Here is a 17,757-nt window from a genome sequence, read left to right on the forward strand (position 1 = left end):
AGTGAGCATGGTGTAATTATTGACATCCACAATGGTGAGCTACTAGTTTATTTTTTGAATGAAATTTTTACAAATTTTAATAAAACGAAAACATTAAGAGGGGTTTTAATATTAAATTTCTATAACTTGTACTAACATTTATCTTTTAAGAGCTACAAGTCTTTCTATCCATGGATCGCTTTAAGAGAATGTTAATAATGTTACTGCCATCTTGTTGATTTATTGTTATAAAAAAATGAAAATGAAAAAATTAATATGTGCACTTTTTTGAAGTCAAAACTGTTCTTGTCTTTGTTTTGTTCATTATAATAATGTTCATGTCATCATGAAAATTCTGGTTTGGTCAGAGACAAAATCTATGCTGAATCAACCCGTAGTATTTTTGACCTACAGGTGTTCAAAAACTTATGAAAAATTATATATATATTATCGGTTATCGTATCGGTATCGGCCTGAGGAGCAGGAAGTTATCGATATCGGTGTCAAAAAATAGATCTCCTGTCCTAGTTTTTCGGAGTTTTGTCGCCCTCTGCTGGCGCTTGGGTGCGACTGATTTTATAGGCTTCAGCACCCATGAGCATTGTGTAATTAATTATTGGCATCAACAATGGCGGGCTACTAGTTTATTTTTTGATGGAAAATTTTACAATTTTTATTAAAATGAAAACATTAAGAGGGGTTTTAATATAAAATTTCTATAAATTGTACTAACATTTATCTTTTAAGAACTACAAGTCTTTCTATCCATGGATCGCTTTAAGAGAATGTTAATAATGTTAATGCAATCTTGATTTATTGTTATAATAAACAAATACAGTACTTATGTACCCTATGTTGAATGTATATATCCGTCTTGTGTCTTATCTTTCCATTCCAACAATAATTTACAGAAAAATTGGCCATATTTTATAGATGGTTTGAATTGCGATGAATTATGATTTATTAATTTTTAAGCTAGTTCAAGGCCAGTCCTAAAAATAACCTTTCAACAGCTAAGAAAAAGACAAAAACCGACATGATTTAAAGTAAGAGTTACCCCCATTTAATGTTTTTTTTTTTCCTTTTCAATACAATAGTTCCAGCTTTACGTCAGTCAATTTCCACTTCACCGTGCATACTCAACGACAACACGACTCCCAGTTGCTTTGATTTAACATTCAAAGTTGCACCAGTTTACATTCACTTGCATGAAATACATGAGATTTCCGGGTGACTTAAGGTTTAATAATTGCCTAAAAAGTAACGCGAGGGGCTTGAATTCAAAAGTATGGTGCATTTTTACATGTACAAGTCATTCATTAGTCACAAGTTCAACAGTACAGGCTCAACACCACACAGTTTTTTTCACATTATTAAATCATGAAGTGTATTTTTTCCCCCAGTCTACATAAAATGTTCAAATTTGGCACATACTGTAGGTTATAACTTATTGACAGCTAACAAATTTGGACGTCAATCACCATTAACGGCAGCTGATGTGGGTTTGTGTGTTGAATTGCTCCCACAAAGACACCCAAACCATTCTTAGTACTGTACAAATTAGGGTGTTGTGCTGTGGGGCTTCTCCAGTTATTTGTACAGAGTTAAAAAGATACAAAACAGTAAGTACAGGTTCGTTCTGGTTAAAAATACAGTTCCGATACATTTCCCAAGGCGTTGAGAAATTGGGAGCGTTGGCATTCAGCCATCAATAGAAGCAATTTTACAGATCCTGGCTTTTTCGATGATCATTTTTCTGGGGGGCAGATTATGTCGAAAGCGCGTCAAGGCTTCCTGGGCAACACCGCAATGAAAACAACAGCAGCGAGAGTGAGTTTAAATCAGGGGTCCCCAAACTTTTTCCTGTGAGGGCCACATAACTTTCCCCTTCTCTGATGAGGGGCCGGGTCAGTTTGTAACAGAAAAAGTGTGACGATTGCAGGAGTGCCTAAATGTAAAAATGTATTGTTTTTCAGAGAGCCACAATCAAATAACCCATTCTGGATTCTTCACGGAACAAAAGTAAATAAAATTTTAAAAAATATTATATTATTATCAGGGCTGTCAAAATGATCGCGTTAACGGGCAGTAATTAATTTTTTTATCACGTTAAAATATTTGACGCAATTAATGCACATGCCCCGCTAAGATTAAAATGACAGCAGTGTAATGTCCGCTTGTCACTTGTTTTTTTTTTGGGGTGTGTTTGGCGCCCTCTGCTGGCGCTTGGGTCCAAATTATTTTATTTTACAATGAGTGCGCATGGTGTAACTAGAAACTGCAATTTCAGGAGAAATTACTTCTGGTCTTTGCCATGTGGAGATACAGATCTTAGCCCCAGCCTAGGTTGGTTTGGGGACAATTCGGGGACAATATTAGGTCACTTCCTGTCTATTTGGGGACATTAATGGGGCCTGGGATAATGATATCAGGTCATTTGGGAACATTTGGAGGGCGTGGCCTGATCATATCAGGACATTTGAGGGCGTGTCCTATTGATATCTGGTTATTTCCTGTTGATTTGGGGACATTTTTTTTTTTGCCATTGAAAATGAATGGGAAAAAATTTGGACGTTCATAGCCGTCAATGGCATCTATAGAATGGACAAACATGACCGTCAATGGCGTTAAACAGAGGAAATGCCATTGGAAATGAATGGAAAATTTGGACGTCCATGTCCGTCAATGGCAGCACCCTCTATAAGTGTCAATAGAAGCGGGGAAGTTTGGGTGACACGTCCTATTGATATCTGGTCATTTTCTGTTGATTTGGGAAATTTTGTTTTTTCCCCATTGAAAATGAATGGGAAAATTTTTGGACGTCCATGGCTGTCAATGGCATCAACTTACATAGGCGTCAATGGAAAGCAATTACATTGGCATCAATACAATGGAGAAACATTCCCGTCAACGGCATTAAACAAAGTAAATGCCATTAGAAATGAATGGGAAATTTGGACGTCAATGGCCTTCAATGGCAGCACCCTTCAAAAGCATCAATGGAATCGGGGAAGTTTGGGGGACACGTCCTATTGATATCTGGTCATTTCCTGTTGATTTGGGGAATTTTTTGTTTTTCCCATTGAAAATGAATGGGAAAATTTTTGGACGTCTATGGCCGTCAATGGCAGTGAGTTACATAGGCGTTGATAGAATTCAAGTCCATTAGTATCAATAGATTTGACATACATGGCCGTCAATGGCAACAATGCAATGTAAATTCTATTGGAAATCCCATTGAAAGTGAACGGGACATTTCCCATTAAAAATGAATGGGAAAGTTTTTGGCAAATTCCCGGGGAAGCGTAAATTTTTTCCAAATTCTGTATACAATCTTTATGCCCCTCACCGTCCCGGAATATTTGATGTCCAAATTATGTGATTTGGTCAAAAATTGTAGGACAAATAGTGCTTTGAAAATTTTTTGGAAAATCGGCGTTTACGTTAAAACGGAAAATTTCGGGGCCGTTTGACAAAAAGCCCACATGAAAATTCCGGACGTGTCGATACATAAACGGGGCTGATCGGTGCAGCGCTACGGGCTGTGCGGCGCGCCCAAAAAAAACGCGGAGAATAAGTTGATTCATAAATAAATAATAATAAAGTCGCAGAATAATATTATCTGGCTTTGCCAAAAAGGCAAAGACCAGATAATTAGGGCTGTCAAAATTATCGCGTTAACGGGCAGTAATTAATTTTTCAAATCACGTTAAAATATTTGATGCAATTAACGCACATGCCCCGCTCAGATTAAAATGACAGCAGTGTAATGTCCGCTTGTTACTTGTTTTTTTTTGTGTTTGGCGCCCTCTGCTGGCGCTTGGGTCCAAATGATTTTACTTTACAATGAGTGAGCATGGTGTAATTATTGACATCAACAATGGCAAGCTACTAGTTTATTTTTTGATTGAAAATTTGACAAATTTTAATAAAACAAAAACATCAAGAGGGGTTTTAATATAAAATTTCTATAACTTGTACTAACATTTATCTTTTAAGAACTACAAGTCTTTCTATCCATGGATCGCTTTAAGAGAATGTTAATAATGTTAATGCCATCTTGTTGATTTATTGTTATAGTAAACAAATACAGTACTTACTGTATGTATCGTATGTTGAATGTATATATCAGTCTTGTGTCTCATCTTTCCATTCCAACAACAATTTACAAAAAAATATGGCATATTTTATAGATGGTTTGAATTGCGATTAATTACGATTAATAAATTTTTAAGCTGTAAATAACTCGATTAAAAATCGTAATCGTTTGACAGCCCTAAATATTACATAATAATAACACTATTAATTAAATAGATCGTAACCAAATAACCCTGTCTGCGTTCGTCACAGAAAAAAAGCCAGAAAACAAATAACACGATTGAAAAAATATATATATATTGTTTAGGGGTCTGGACCAAATGTGGACGTGGGCCGGGGGGGGCCGTAGTCTGGGGACCACTGGTTTAAATGTTAAAACACAGGCCATTAAAAGGTGCATGTGTCATATGGCGAACACATCATACTGCAGACTTTTGAATTTTTTGAAAAGTGGGAACCAGAGAGCATTTTCTGGCTTTGGCTAAAGTCTAACGACGAGCACGGCGGCATCCCAACTCCTGCTCTTGTTTACTTGGACTGAGGTAGCGTTTCACAGACAGCGGGTAAAGCCGCATGTGACCTTTGAAAAGGCCCTGAAATAATAATAAAATACACATCCAGCAGAGGGCATACTTTCAATTTGTTCTAGTGAGTGGATCAGAGTATTAGGCCACAGTGAGATGACATGAAAAATACTGAAAAAAAAAGAGAAAAAAGTTGTTGTTTTTGTCGTTTTAAAATGAACTGTGACAGTTCAGTCTAAGACACAGTGGAGGCGCTGCAGGGGTTTGTTTGGACAGAAGGAACATTTGAGTTATTTTCATGTTTGACCTTTCTCAACAGCACTTTTCAGTTGAGAATAGTCACATTTCCCCCAAATTTTTTTGCACTTCTGGTTTTCCTTTTACAAATTTGTAACAAATCTACTCATTTTTGCAAAATGTGTTCAGCACCAATACAGTGGTATGAAACTATTTGAACCTTTTGGAATTTCCCACATTTCTGCATATCCATTAAATGTGTCCTGATCTTTGTCAAAATCACACAGATGAAAAAACAGTGTCTGCTTTAAGTAAAACCACCCAAACTTTTATAGGTTTTCTTTTTTTTTTTAACCTGTCCTGTTCTGCTGTTTGACATGGAGAATTGAAGTCTAATACCCCTTTTCCACTGGCCAAAAAACCCATGTCAACCCACTAACAATCGGCTTTTGGTGGCAGTGGGAAAGGTGCAGCGACCCGCCTCGACCCGTGTCAATCAACCCACGTTAAAAATCACCTCGGCTCTGATCGTCATGCAGTGTGAAAGCAAAACCCCGGGTCAACAGTCAACACCCTCATCTACGTGGTGACATAGGCTCTTACGTGATGCGTCATAACAATTTCGACCATTTTGAGGGCAGTAAAAAGCATGAAAACAGAGAACACAAACGGAAAGGAGGCTTCCATGTTGCTCTGCATTGTTTACTTCCTTGAACTGAATGAATTCGGTCGCACTTGTGTCGACGCGCATCTTAGCATGGTGACGTCACTTAACCTTACGCACAGCTGAGGAGGGGTGGGGGGTTAGACGGGTGAAAAAAAAAAAAAGACACGGCTTTTTTTTTTTGTCAATTGGAAAGATGCCAATTGCTAGTGGGTTGCATCGACTTGGAAAAAAAACGCGCGTTGACCCACTAGTTACAGTGGGAAAGGGGCATAATGGTAAATGGTGTTATACTTATATAGTGTCCGGTTGGTCTGAACAGTTTTAATTTTTCACATTGAGAATATAACTTACTCCCATTGTGATCATTCTACATATCTTGTTTATTATGACAAAACAGCGAACAGGAGGGGCTATGGGGGGGACAGAATAAACCCCCCAAAAAACAGAAAACAACAAGAAATACATTGAACGCCTACACTAAATATTAATATGTTGGTGCAATTGTCGCCCAGATGTATTTCCAGTTGACACCACGTGGGGGGCCTGTTGATCCAGGAAAGAAGGGGAGGGAGGGTGGGGAAGTCAATAAACTAAGTAATTGGGAGGGGCAGAGTGTACACAAATCAGCTCTGTGATCTAGAACCAAGTAATTGTGTGAATCCTTTGTGAGTGTAAGCCCATTGGCAACCGACCCTGCGCGTTTTCATATTTTCATGAAGATAGAATGCAAACAATGACAGAAGGAGGAAAAATAAGTAAGTCAACCCTTTGCCTAAGGAGACTTAAAGAGCAATTGAAACCAATTTTTACAAAACAATCAAGGATTGTTGATTTGTATAAAGCTAGGAAAGGATACAAAACCATGTCTAAAAGTCGGGATGTTCATCAATCGACAGTCAGAGAAGTTGTCTACAAATGGACAGAGTTTGGCACTGTTGCTTCACTCCCGAGGAGTGGCCATCCACCGAAGATGACGCCGAGAGTTCAGCGCAGAATACTCAGAGAAGTAAAAATGAACCCGAGAGTGCCTGCTAAAGACTTACAGAAATCACTGGCTCACATCAACTATTTGTAAAACTATGGTGTTCATTTGAGTACTCCACGGAGGAAGCCACTGCTGTCTAAAAAAACATCGTTGCTCGTTTAATGTTCGCAAAAAGGCACTTGGACATTCCGCAGAAATTTTGGCAAAATATTTTGTGGACTGATGAAACCAAAGTTGAATTGTTTGGGAGTAACACACAACTTCATGTGTGGAGGAAAAATAGAACAGCTCACCAACATCAACATCTCATCCCAACCTTGAGGCATGGTGGAGGGAGCATCATGATTTGGGGCTGTTTTGCTCGCTCAGGGCCTGGACAACCTGCAATCATTAATGGAAGAATGAATTCCAAAATTAATCAGGATGTTTTGCAGGAAAACCTGAGGCCGTCTTTCAGAGCATGGATGAGGATGGATGCTGCAACAAGACCTAAAGACCTAAGATCTAAAACACAGGAGTACATCAACTTCAGAATAGTTTTAGAAGAAGAAAATACACGTTGTGGTGTGGCCAAGTCAAAGTTCAGACTTCAACCCCATTGAGATGCTGTGGCATGACCGAAAGGCAGCGATTCATGGCAGACATTCCAGGAATCTGACTAAACTAAAGCAGTTTTTTTAGAGAAGAATGGGCTAAAATTAGATCAATGTGCCAGACGGATCTGCAGCTACAGGAAGCGTCTGATTGAAGTTATTGCTGCCAAAGGGGGGGACCACAAAATATGAAATGTGATGGTTCCTTTACTTATTTTTCCCCCCTTCTGTCATTGTTTGCATACTATCCTCATTAAAATATGAAAACCTATCAATATTTGGGTGGTTTTAGTTAAAGCAGACACTGTTTCTTCATCTGTGGGATTTTGACAAAGATCAGCTCACATTTGATGGCTATTTTATGCAGAAATGTGAGCAATTCCAAAACGTTCAGATACTTTTTCATACCACTGTATAGTCTATTTTATCAAAGAAATAACTTTATTCTCACTAGAAATTACTCCAATTGCCCTAATACTTACTTGTAACATCCAGTTTTTAATAGCTCAACGAAACCGAGTGCTTTCTATGCTGATGACGTTGCCAATTTAGTGTCCTAAAACATTCCCCGCATAGTCCTGCTTTGTGTTTATCGACCACAGAGCGTGTGTCTTGTGTCAAAAGAACCGAAACATTCATACAAAGAACTGTAAGGCATGCCAGCAGAGTCCGCGGAGTCCTCCCGCTCGCCACGCTGATAAAAGTTTGCCACACGAGCTTCGCCATCTTGGCGCTCAGTCACGTGAGTCCTTCAAGTTCTGGCGATGGCTTTGGTCCGTCCAGCAGTTAAGACTATTTACAGGCTTCCACTGTACAAAAACGTGGCGGAGGGGAGTCCTATCTGCGGGAGGAGGCCAGAACGCCGCCCGTGGACGGCGTGGTGGCCGTGGCGCTGTAGTGCGGGTAATTGTCGTTGGGAGGCGGACCGGCGAGGATGGAGTTGCCGTTGGTGGGCGAGCAGCTGAGCTGCAGTTGCTGCAGTCTCCGCAGGTACTCTGCGTGCACGGGCTTGTGGCTCTGCAGAACCTTGATGGCCTCCTCCACCGTGAACCACTCGCGCTTGCGGCCTGCGGGGGGAGACAGACGACAAACGTTGACATGGGCACGGCCTAGTCGTGAGGCGGTGTTGACAGTTTAGACGTCAGCGTGGTCGAGATCAGTGGAGGAGATTTATGTTGACTCTGTACTCCACACACGTGCTATATATTGACGAGGGTAAACAAACCCCTCGGTATGGTTACATTCTTACAGTAAACAGACAGAGACCGAATACAGTCCCTGACAAAAGTCTTGTCGCTTATCCATTTTGTAGAAACAATTGCTAATAACTAGAGCTGTGAAACGATTAAAATTTTTAATTGACTTAATTACAGCTTAAAAATTAATTAATCGTAATTAATCGCAATTCAAAATATGCTATATTTTTCTGTAAATTATTGTTGGAATGGAAAGATAAGACACAAGACGGATATATACATACTACAGACTTGTAGTTCTTAAAAGATAAATGTTAGTACAAGTTATAGAAATTTTACATTAAAACTAGGGCTGTCAAAATTGTTGCGTTAACGGGCAGTAATTAATTTTTTAAATTAATCATGCTAAAATATTTGACGCAATTAATGCACATGTCCCGCTCAAACAGATTAAAATGACAGCACAGCTTAATGTTCGCTTGTTACTTGTTTTTTGGTGTTTGGCGCCCTCTGCTGGCGCTTGGGTCCATCTGATTTTATGTGTTACACCATGAGTGAGCATGGTGTAATTATTGACATCAACAATGGCGAGCTAATAGCTTATTTTTTGATTGAAAATTTTACAAATTTTAATAAAACGAAAACATTAAGAGGGGTTTTTAATATAAAATTTCTATAACTTGTACCAACATTTATCTTTTAAGAACTACAAGTCTTTCCATCCATGGATCACTTTAACAGAATGTTAATAATGTTAATGCCATCTTGTTGATTTATTGTTATAACAAACACAGCACTTATGTACCGTATATTGAATGTATATATCCGTCTTGTGTCTTATCTTTCCATTCCAACAATAATTTACAGAAAAATATGGCATATTTTATAGATGGTTTGAATTGCGATTAATTACGATTAATTAATTTTTAAGCTGTAATTAACTCGATTACAAATTTTAATCGTTTGACAGCCCTAATTAAACCCCCTCTTAATGTTTTCCTTTTGATAAAATTTGTAAAATTTTCATTCAAAAAATAAACTAGCACCTCGCCATTGTTGATGTCAATAATTACACAATGCTCATGGTGCTGAAACCCATAAAATCAGTTGCACACAAGCGCCAGCAGAGGGCGACAAAACACCATAAAGCACAAGTAACAAGTGGACATGACACTGTGCTGTCATTTTAATCGGTTTGAGCGGGGCATGTGTGTTAAATGCGTCAAATATTTTAACATGATTAATTTAAAAAATTCATTTCCGCCCGTTAACGCGATAATTTTGACAGCCCTACTAATAACCTGACTTTTAATTATTCAATTGGCTTCAGAAATGGCTCATATGAAAGCTAAGACCCTCCCAAATTATGATGAATGTACAAAAATACATTTGTTTCACTGATAAAAAAGATCAAATCATTTAATGAAGACATAAAGGTCAAATTTTGGCAAGACAAAAGTGTTGTCGCTTCGAGAAAGTAGTGTGAAAATTGAACAAAAAATGTACTTCAAATACAAAAATATGTTACATAACATAAGCAAATTACCGTATTGGCCCGAATAAAAGACGGCCCAGTTCATAAGACGACCCGCTCTTTTTCCAAGACAAGTTGAAAAAACTTTTTGAACACCAAATTAATTTTTATACAGAAAATAATTACAGTACATCTGAAACAAATGATTATGACAATATATTTGAGAGAAAAAGCATGTTTATTTTTGCCTCATTCAAATCTTAATATCTGAACATTTAAATATGTAAACTAAAGTGCAATCACATTCGTAAATGAATGGCTTCTGGTTTTTTTTAAAATGTAAATAAACCAATCTATTGTGATAAAACAACAAAATTGCAATAACTGCATTAACCATCAAAGTGAGGTCTAACTGTAACTGTAGTCTTGAAACAAATCTGAATAAGGAAAAACATTGCAATAAAATAATGCAAACTGGTTAAAGTTGAGAGTAGCTGAGAGCTGTCACGACAGAACATCACTCAAATTCAGCATTCGCTTCAATGATATCTGGCGCCATCTAGCGTCGTGAATGGGTAATTCTGCAGCAGGATGGTGCTCCATCGCATACTTCAATCTCTACCTCAAAGTTCCTCCAGGACTGGCCAGCCCAGTCACCAGACATGAACATCATTGAGCATGTCTGGGGTGGAATTAAAGAGGAAGCATGGAAGACGAAACCCAAGAATGTTGATTAACTCTGGGAGGCATGCAAGACCGCTTTCTTTGATGTTTCTGACGACTTCATCAATAAATTGTATGAATCCTTGCCGAAGCCCATGAAAGTCATACAAAATATTAAATTTGGATCTCACAGCACCACTACTTAATTCGCTTACGTCATGTAACATGTTTTTGTATTTGAAGTACATTTTTTGTTCAATTTTCACACTACTTTCTGTAGGCGACAAAAATTTTGTCTTGCTAAAATGTGACCTTTATGTCTTCATTAAATGATCAATCTTTTTTCAGTGAATCAAATATATTTTTGTACATTCAACATCATTTGGGAGGGTCTTAGCTTTCATATGAGCCATTTTTTAAACCAATTGAATCATTAAAAGTCAGGTTATTAGCAATTGTTTCTACAAAATGGATAAGCAACAAGACTTTTGTCAGGGACTGCATGTCTCAAATTCCAAACGTACCTATGTTGACCGAGTCTTCCCAGGCCTCCAACGTCTCAGTGACCGTCAACACGTAAACGTACGTCCGGTGTTTACGGTCTTGGTTTTGCTTTTGGAATGAGAAGCAACAACAAAAGTTAGCGGAAACCTGGATCGTTATTGATAGTTGATCTATCGTTTAGAACTGTCATAAAATAGCGTCTCAATAAATCGGGCTGCCACACTGTAATCGCTTGGTTTTAATTCCTACCTCAAACACGCCGAGCAGACGTCCAAGCTTGCCCTTGACACCAGCCTGAGGGAAAACAGGAAGAGTTGAATTGCTTCTTTGGCAAAACCCAGGAAAAACAATACTACCAAATAACATCCAGATCCCTTCTCATAAGGCGGACACGAGTTTTTTCACTTCAGAGAAATCAAGACGAACACCCCCCTGTGTCAAGCGGCCCCGCGAACGCTCGGGAATCCTGCGAGGATCCAAGTTTAGACGGCCGTCATGCCTGAGAAGACGAAGGTCTCGCTGTGCAACACCTAAGCCACAAATATCCTCACCTCGGATGCATATCACAAGCTCCGCATGCTTGCCGAGTAGGGCTGCAGCTATCGAATATTTTAGTAGTCGATTAATCGATGAAGAAGTTAGCTTGAATAATCGAGTAATTGGATAAGGAACATAAAAATATTAAAATACCTGAGCTGAGCCTCAAACGGTATGAAAAAAAATAAATGAGGATCAAAGTGCAACAACATAACAATTGGATAACTTACATAGCAAAAGTTTGCTAGCTTAAATGCGATAAATGGTAACTTTTTTTTTTTTTTTTTTTTTACAATGCTCTCAACAAATGGTTCAAACTAGAGTTGTTCCGATCATGTTTTTTTGCTCCCGATCTGATCCCGATCGTTTTAGTTTGAGTATCCTTGAGTAAATCCTCAAGATGGCATTTACATTATTAACATTCTTTCTGTGAGAGGGATCGACGGATAGAAAGACTTGTAATTCTTGAAGGATAAATGTGACTTTGTAAATTGTGACTAAATATTGCCATCTAGTGTATTTTTTGAGCTTTCAGTAAATGATACTGTAGCCATTTAACTGTTCTGCCCAAATGCATGTGGCACCAATTGATATATCTTTTCTGCGTTGGGGAATAACATAGGGTGTTAAGAAAAAGATCAACTATTACCTTGCTTCCCCACATTGCTTCCCAAGATATTTCTAATTGTTGAGAGAGGGATTGTAAGGCTTTAGCCAATTAAAAAAAGGCTTCAAAGACTGCCAAAATTCACTCTACTCATTTTACGCTGCCTTTTAGCTCTATAAATAGGTAAAACGGCGCCATTATAGATTGAACGTGACAATTTGTGAGTAGGTCGTGCAGCGCATGCGTTAAATGCGTTAACGTGATTAATTTTTTAAAAATTATTTACCGCCGTTTACGCGATAAATTTGATAGCCCTACTTTAAGCCAAAACTAAAGACTCTGGATGAGTGTAAGACATTTTGTCTGTAACGTTAAATACAAATAGAAAACGATTTAATTAATAAATATATATAAAAAAAAGGCATGGCCGATATTTTTTTGCCGATTCCGATACTTTGAAAATGACGTGATCGGACCCGATCGATCGGCACATCTTTAGTTCAAACACATATACCCACAAAAAACGGCTAAATACACCTATAATGCATTAAAAAAACATTAGCTCAAACATTTGTTTGTCTTAACAGGGAGCAGCTGGATTCAGCCATGTGAAATCAGTTATGTCATATTCACTGTTGCCATTAGAGGGCAGTGTATCCAACCAAATCAATAAAAATAAATGCAAACACTTTCAAAACAAACCATTACAACGCCACTTTAATTAAACGAATACTCAAAGGAGCGAAATTGACATTGCTGGCCAAAAGTATTGGCACCCCTGCAATTTTTTTCAGATAATGCTCAATTTCTCCCAGAAAATGATTGCAATTACAAATGCTTTGGTTGTAATATCTTCATTTATTTTGCTTGCAATGAAAAAACACAAAAGAGAATGAGGAAAAAAATGAAATCATTATCATTTTACACAAAACTCCATAAAATGGGCTGGACAAAAGTATTCGCACTCTTTGAAAAACCATGTGATGCTTCTATAATTTGTGTAATTAACAGCACCAGTTACTTACCTGCGGCACATAACAGGTAGTGACAATAACTAAATCAGACTTGCAACCAGTTAAAATGGATTAAAGTTGACTCAACCTCTGTCCTATGTCCTTGTGTGTACTACATTGAGCATGGAGAAAAGAAAGAAGACCAAACAACTGTCTGAGGACTTCAGAAGCAAAATTGTGAGGAAGCATGGGCAATCTCAAGGCGACAAGACCATCTCCAAAGACCTGAATGTTCCTGTGTCTACCATGCGCAGTGTCATCAATAAGTCCATGGCAATGTGGCTAACCTCCCTAGATGTGGAAGGAAAAGAAAAATTGACGAGCGATTTCAACAAAAGATTGTGCGGATGGTAGATAAAGAACCTCCACTAACATCCAAACAAGTTAGAGGCTATAACAGTGTCAGCCCGTACTATCCCTCTGCATCTGAACGAAAAGGTACTCTATAGTACGATACCCAGGAAGACCCCACTTCTGACCCAGAGGCATAAAAAAGCCAGGCTGGAGTTTGCCAAAACTTACCTGAGAAAGCCAAAAACGTTTTGGAAGAATGTTCTCTGGTCAGATGAGACGAAAATAGAGCTTTATGGGAAAAGGCATCAACATAGAGTTTACAGGAAAAAGAATGTTTTGGGGTTGCTTTGCTTCCTCTGGCACTGGACTGCTTGACCATGTGCATGGTATTATGAAGTTTGAAGACCACCAACAAATTTTGCAGCATAATGTAGGGCCCAGTGTGAGAAAACTTGGTCTCCCTCAGGGGTTATGAGTCTTCTAGAAGGACAATAACCCAAAACACACTTCAAAAAACACTAGAAAATGGTTTGAGGTTCGAGTTTACAGGGAGAAAAAAACTGGGCCTTCAAAGAAAAGAACATGGTTCCCACAGTCAAACATGGCGGAGATTCCCTGATGTTTTGGGGTTGCTTTGCTGCCTCTGGCACTGGACCGCTTGACCGTGTGCATGGCATTATGAAGTTTGAAGACCACCAACAAATTTTGCAGAATAATGTAGGGCCCAGTGTGAGAAAACTTGGTCTCCCTATGGGGACAATGACCCAAAACACACTTCAAAAAGCACTAGAAAACAGTTTGGGAGAAAGCACTGGAGACTTCTACAGTGGCCAGCAATGAGTCCAGACCTGAATTCCATAGAACACCTTTGGAGAGATCTGAAAAGAGCAGTTTGGAGAAGGCGTCTTTCAAATTTCAGAGACCCGGAGCAGTTGGCCAAATAAGAATGGTCTAAAATTCCAGCAGAGCATTGTAAGAAACTCACTGATGGAAGCAGTTGTTCACTGTTATTTTGTCTAAAGGTTGTGCTACCAAGTATTAGGCTGAGGGTGCCAATACTTTTGTCCGGCCCATTTTTTGAGTTTCGTGTAAAATGACAATGATTTCATTTATTTTTGTTTATTATTCTCTTTTGTGTTTTTTCATTGCAAGCAAAAAAAAATGAAGATATGACTACCAAAGCATTTGAAATTGCAATCATTTTCTGGGAAAAATTGAGCATTATCTGACAGAACTGCAGGGGTGCCAATACTTTTGGCCAGCAGTGTAGTTCTAATCTTTTCTCCGAATCGAATTACTCAAGTTTATCGATTAATCGTTGCAGCACTATTGCCTAGTCCTTTTTTTTTTTTTTTTTTTTTTAAAACTTTAAGGAAATATTTCTTCCAGTTTTTTTATTACCGTACTTTCATATTTTCCCCCTCACCTCCTCAAAGACTTCCCGCACCGCTGCTCCACAAGGTTCCTCCTCAGGCTCCATCCCTCCCCCAGGGACGATCCACTGATCCGGGTGCCGACTGCTGCTGACCAACAACACCTGTGCAAACAACAAAAAAGCACAATATGGTTAAGTTTTGTCCAGGTATAATAACAGTGCATGTTGTTTATTTGCTTGAAGACAACACACTCAAAAACAAGCAGTGGCTGGTCTGTTTCAACCAGCACACCACAACACAGCTGCTTTACACATTAGCACACTTTAACCCAGGTACTGTAAATTAAAAAAAAAAAAAAAAATAGTGTTAGCATTTGTGCTAACATGCATTTCATTCACCATGATACAGTGTATCACAAAAGTGAGTACACCCCTCGCATTTCTGCAGATGTTTAAGTATATCTTTTCATGGGACAACACTGACAAAATGACACTTTGACAACATGAAAAGTAGTCTGTGTGCAGCTTATATAAAAGAGTTCATTTATTTTCCTCTCAAAATAACACAAAATATAGCCATTGATATCTAAACCCCTGGCAACAAAAGTGAGTACACCCCTTAGAAACTACATCCCGAAATGTCCAAATGGAGTACTGGTTGTCATCAAATGTCATGTGACTCGTTAGTGTTACTAGGTCCAGGTGTGCATAGGGAGCAGGTGTGTTCAAATTTGTACTGCACACAGACTACTTTTCATTGTGTCAAAGTGTCATTTTGTCAGTGTTGTCCCATGAAAAGATAAACTTAAATATCTGCAGAAATGCGAGGTGTGTGTACTCACTTTTGTGATACACTGTCGATGTTTCACACTGCTGGTTTATCTAACGAAGTGGCCAGTGAGCGTATACAAAATACGATCCTCCACCCGGGTCACATGGGCCCTAAAATAGCTCGAGGGTGCTCACTTTCAGATTTTTTTTCAAAGTGCTGACCTAAAATTTGGTGACAAATCTACAATGAAACAACGCAGAATATGTCATGAAAAAGCAGCTTGCGCAACAGATGGTGACAGACTGGCATGTGATCTCACGTAATCTGAGACGTCGGCGCCCTTAATGGGATTTGGGTGCTGTGTGAGAGGCCTTCGGAGGGTCAGGGCGGCGATTTCAAACACGTGCGTGCCTCAGTTTCTGATGGTTGTCAAAGTATACTTTGATTTCGAAATACAGTGGGGCAAATAAATATTTAGTCAACACCTAATTGTGCAAGTTATCCAACTTGAAAATATTAGAGAGGCCTGTAATTGTCAACATGGGTAAACCTCCACCATGAGAGTCAGAATGTGGGGGAAAAAAACAGAAAATCACATTGTTTGATTTTTAAAGAATTTGTTTGCAAATCATGGTGGAAAATAAGTATTTGGCCAAAACCAAAAGTTCATCTCAATACTTTATTATGTACCCTTTGTTGGCAATAACGGAGGCCAAACGTTTGCTGTAACTCTTCACAAGCTTTTCAAACAGTGTTGCTGGTATTTTGGCCCATTCCTCCATGCAGATCTCCTCTAGAGCGGTGATGTTTTGGGGCTGTCGTTGGGCAAAACGGACTTTCAACTCCCTCCACAGATTTTCTATGGGGTTGAGATCTGGAGACTGGCTAGGCCACTCCAGTACCTTGAAATGCTTCTGACGAAGCCACTCCTTTGTTGACCTGGCTATGGCGCCATTCATTCTTCCCTTTACACAGATCAGTCGTCCTGGTCCCTTTGCAGAAAAACAGCCCATAAGCATGATGTTTCCACCCCCATGCTTCACAGTGGGTATGGTGTTGTTCTGATGCAATTCAGTATTCTTTCTCCTCCAAACACGAGAACCTGTGTTTCTACCAAAAAGTTCTATTTTGGTTTCATCTGACCATAACACATTCTCCCAGTCCTCTTCTGGATCATCCAAATGCTTTCTAGCGAACCGCAGACGGGCCTGGACGTGTACTGGCTTCAGCAGGGGGACACGTCTGGCAGTGCAGGATTTGAGTCCCTGGCGGGGCATTGTGTTACTGATAGTAGCCTTTGTTACTGTGGTCCCAGCTCTCTGTAGGTCATTCACTAGGTCCCCCCGTGTGGTTCTGGGATTTTTGCTAACCATTCTTGTTATCATTTTGACGCCACGGGGTGAGATCTTGCATGGAGCCCCAGATCGAGGGAGATTATCAGTGGTCTTGTATGTCTTCCATTTTCTAATAATTGCTCCCACAGTTTATTTCTTTACACCAAGCGTTTTACCTATTGCAGATTCAGTCATCCCAGCCTGGTGCAGGTCTACAATTTTGTCCCTGGGGTCCTTCGACAGCTCTTTGGTCTTGGCCATAGTGAAGTTTGAAGTGTGACTGACTGATGTTGTGGACAGGTGTCTTTTATACCAATAATGAGTTAAAACAGGTGCCATTAATACAGCTAACGAGTGGAGCCTCATTAGATGAAGTTAGACCTTTTTAATAGCCAGAAATCTTGCTTGTTTGTAGGTGACCAAATACTTATTTTCCGCTCTAATTTAGAAATAAATTCTTGAAAACTCAAACAATGTGATTTTCTGTTTTTTTTTTTTTTTTCCCACATTCTGTCTCTCATGGTTGAAGTTTACCCATGTTGACAATTACAGGCCTCTCTAATCTTTTCAAGTAGGAGAACTTGCACAATTGGTGGTTGACTAAATACTTATTTGCCCCACTGTAACTGTGAATCAAGAAGTCAACAAAGGATAGCTAGTTGATGCAAATGCCACCACAGTAGCACTCAGAGGTGTTAACCATGTACAACAGGTGTACTGTACATTACTGGGAAACGGGTGTGAAATAAAAGGTCCTCAATGGAAACAAATGTGACCCGCACAGTGAGATAAAAAGCCTTATTTGCCATTCATTCATTGCGTTTTGGGTGTGTTCCCAACATCCAAGCCCTCGGCGTCCTGTGGCAGCACGAGTGTACAAAACAAAAGCTGGCAGACGGAACAAA

At 39.1% G+C, this 17,757-nt stretch overlaps 1 protein-coding gene across 2 annotated transcripts in view; it reads right to left on the reverse strand.

Moving 5' to 3' along the window:
- Nucleotides 1-204: 204 nt before the first annotated feature.
- The window catches only part of nudt4b (nudix (nucleoside diphosphate linked moiety X)-type motif 4b), a 37,341-nt gene continuing 19,788 nt past the window's right edge, over nucleotides 205-17,757 (reverse strand). For both annotated transcript variants that reach the window (XM_057855366.1, XM_057855365.1), the window contains 4 exons: nucleotides 14,798-14,908; nucleotides 11,170-11,214; nucleotides 10,941-11,028; nucleotides 205-8,150 (listed from right to left, as the gene is read on the reverse strand). In XM_057855366.1, the coding sequence (XP_057711349.1) occupies nucleotides 7,921-8,150; nucleotides 10,941-11,028; nucleotides 11,170-11,214; nucleotides 14,798-14,908 (474 nt within the window). In that variant the 3' untranslated portion in view covers nucleotides 205-7,920. The remainder of the gene's footprint in view (nucleotides 8,151-10,940; nucleotides 11,029-11,169; nucleotides 11,215-14,797; nucleotides 14,909-17,757) is intronic.

This window comes from Corythoichthys intestinalis, chromosome 13, assembly GCF_030265065.1.
Source record: "Corythoichthys intestinalis isolate RoL2023-P3 chromosome 13, ASM3026506v1, whole genome shotgun sequence".
In the NCBI taxonomy this organism is placed as follows: Eukaryota; Metazoa; Chordata; class Actinopteri; order Syngnathiformes; family Syngnathidae; genus Corythoichthys; species Corythoichthys intestinalis.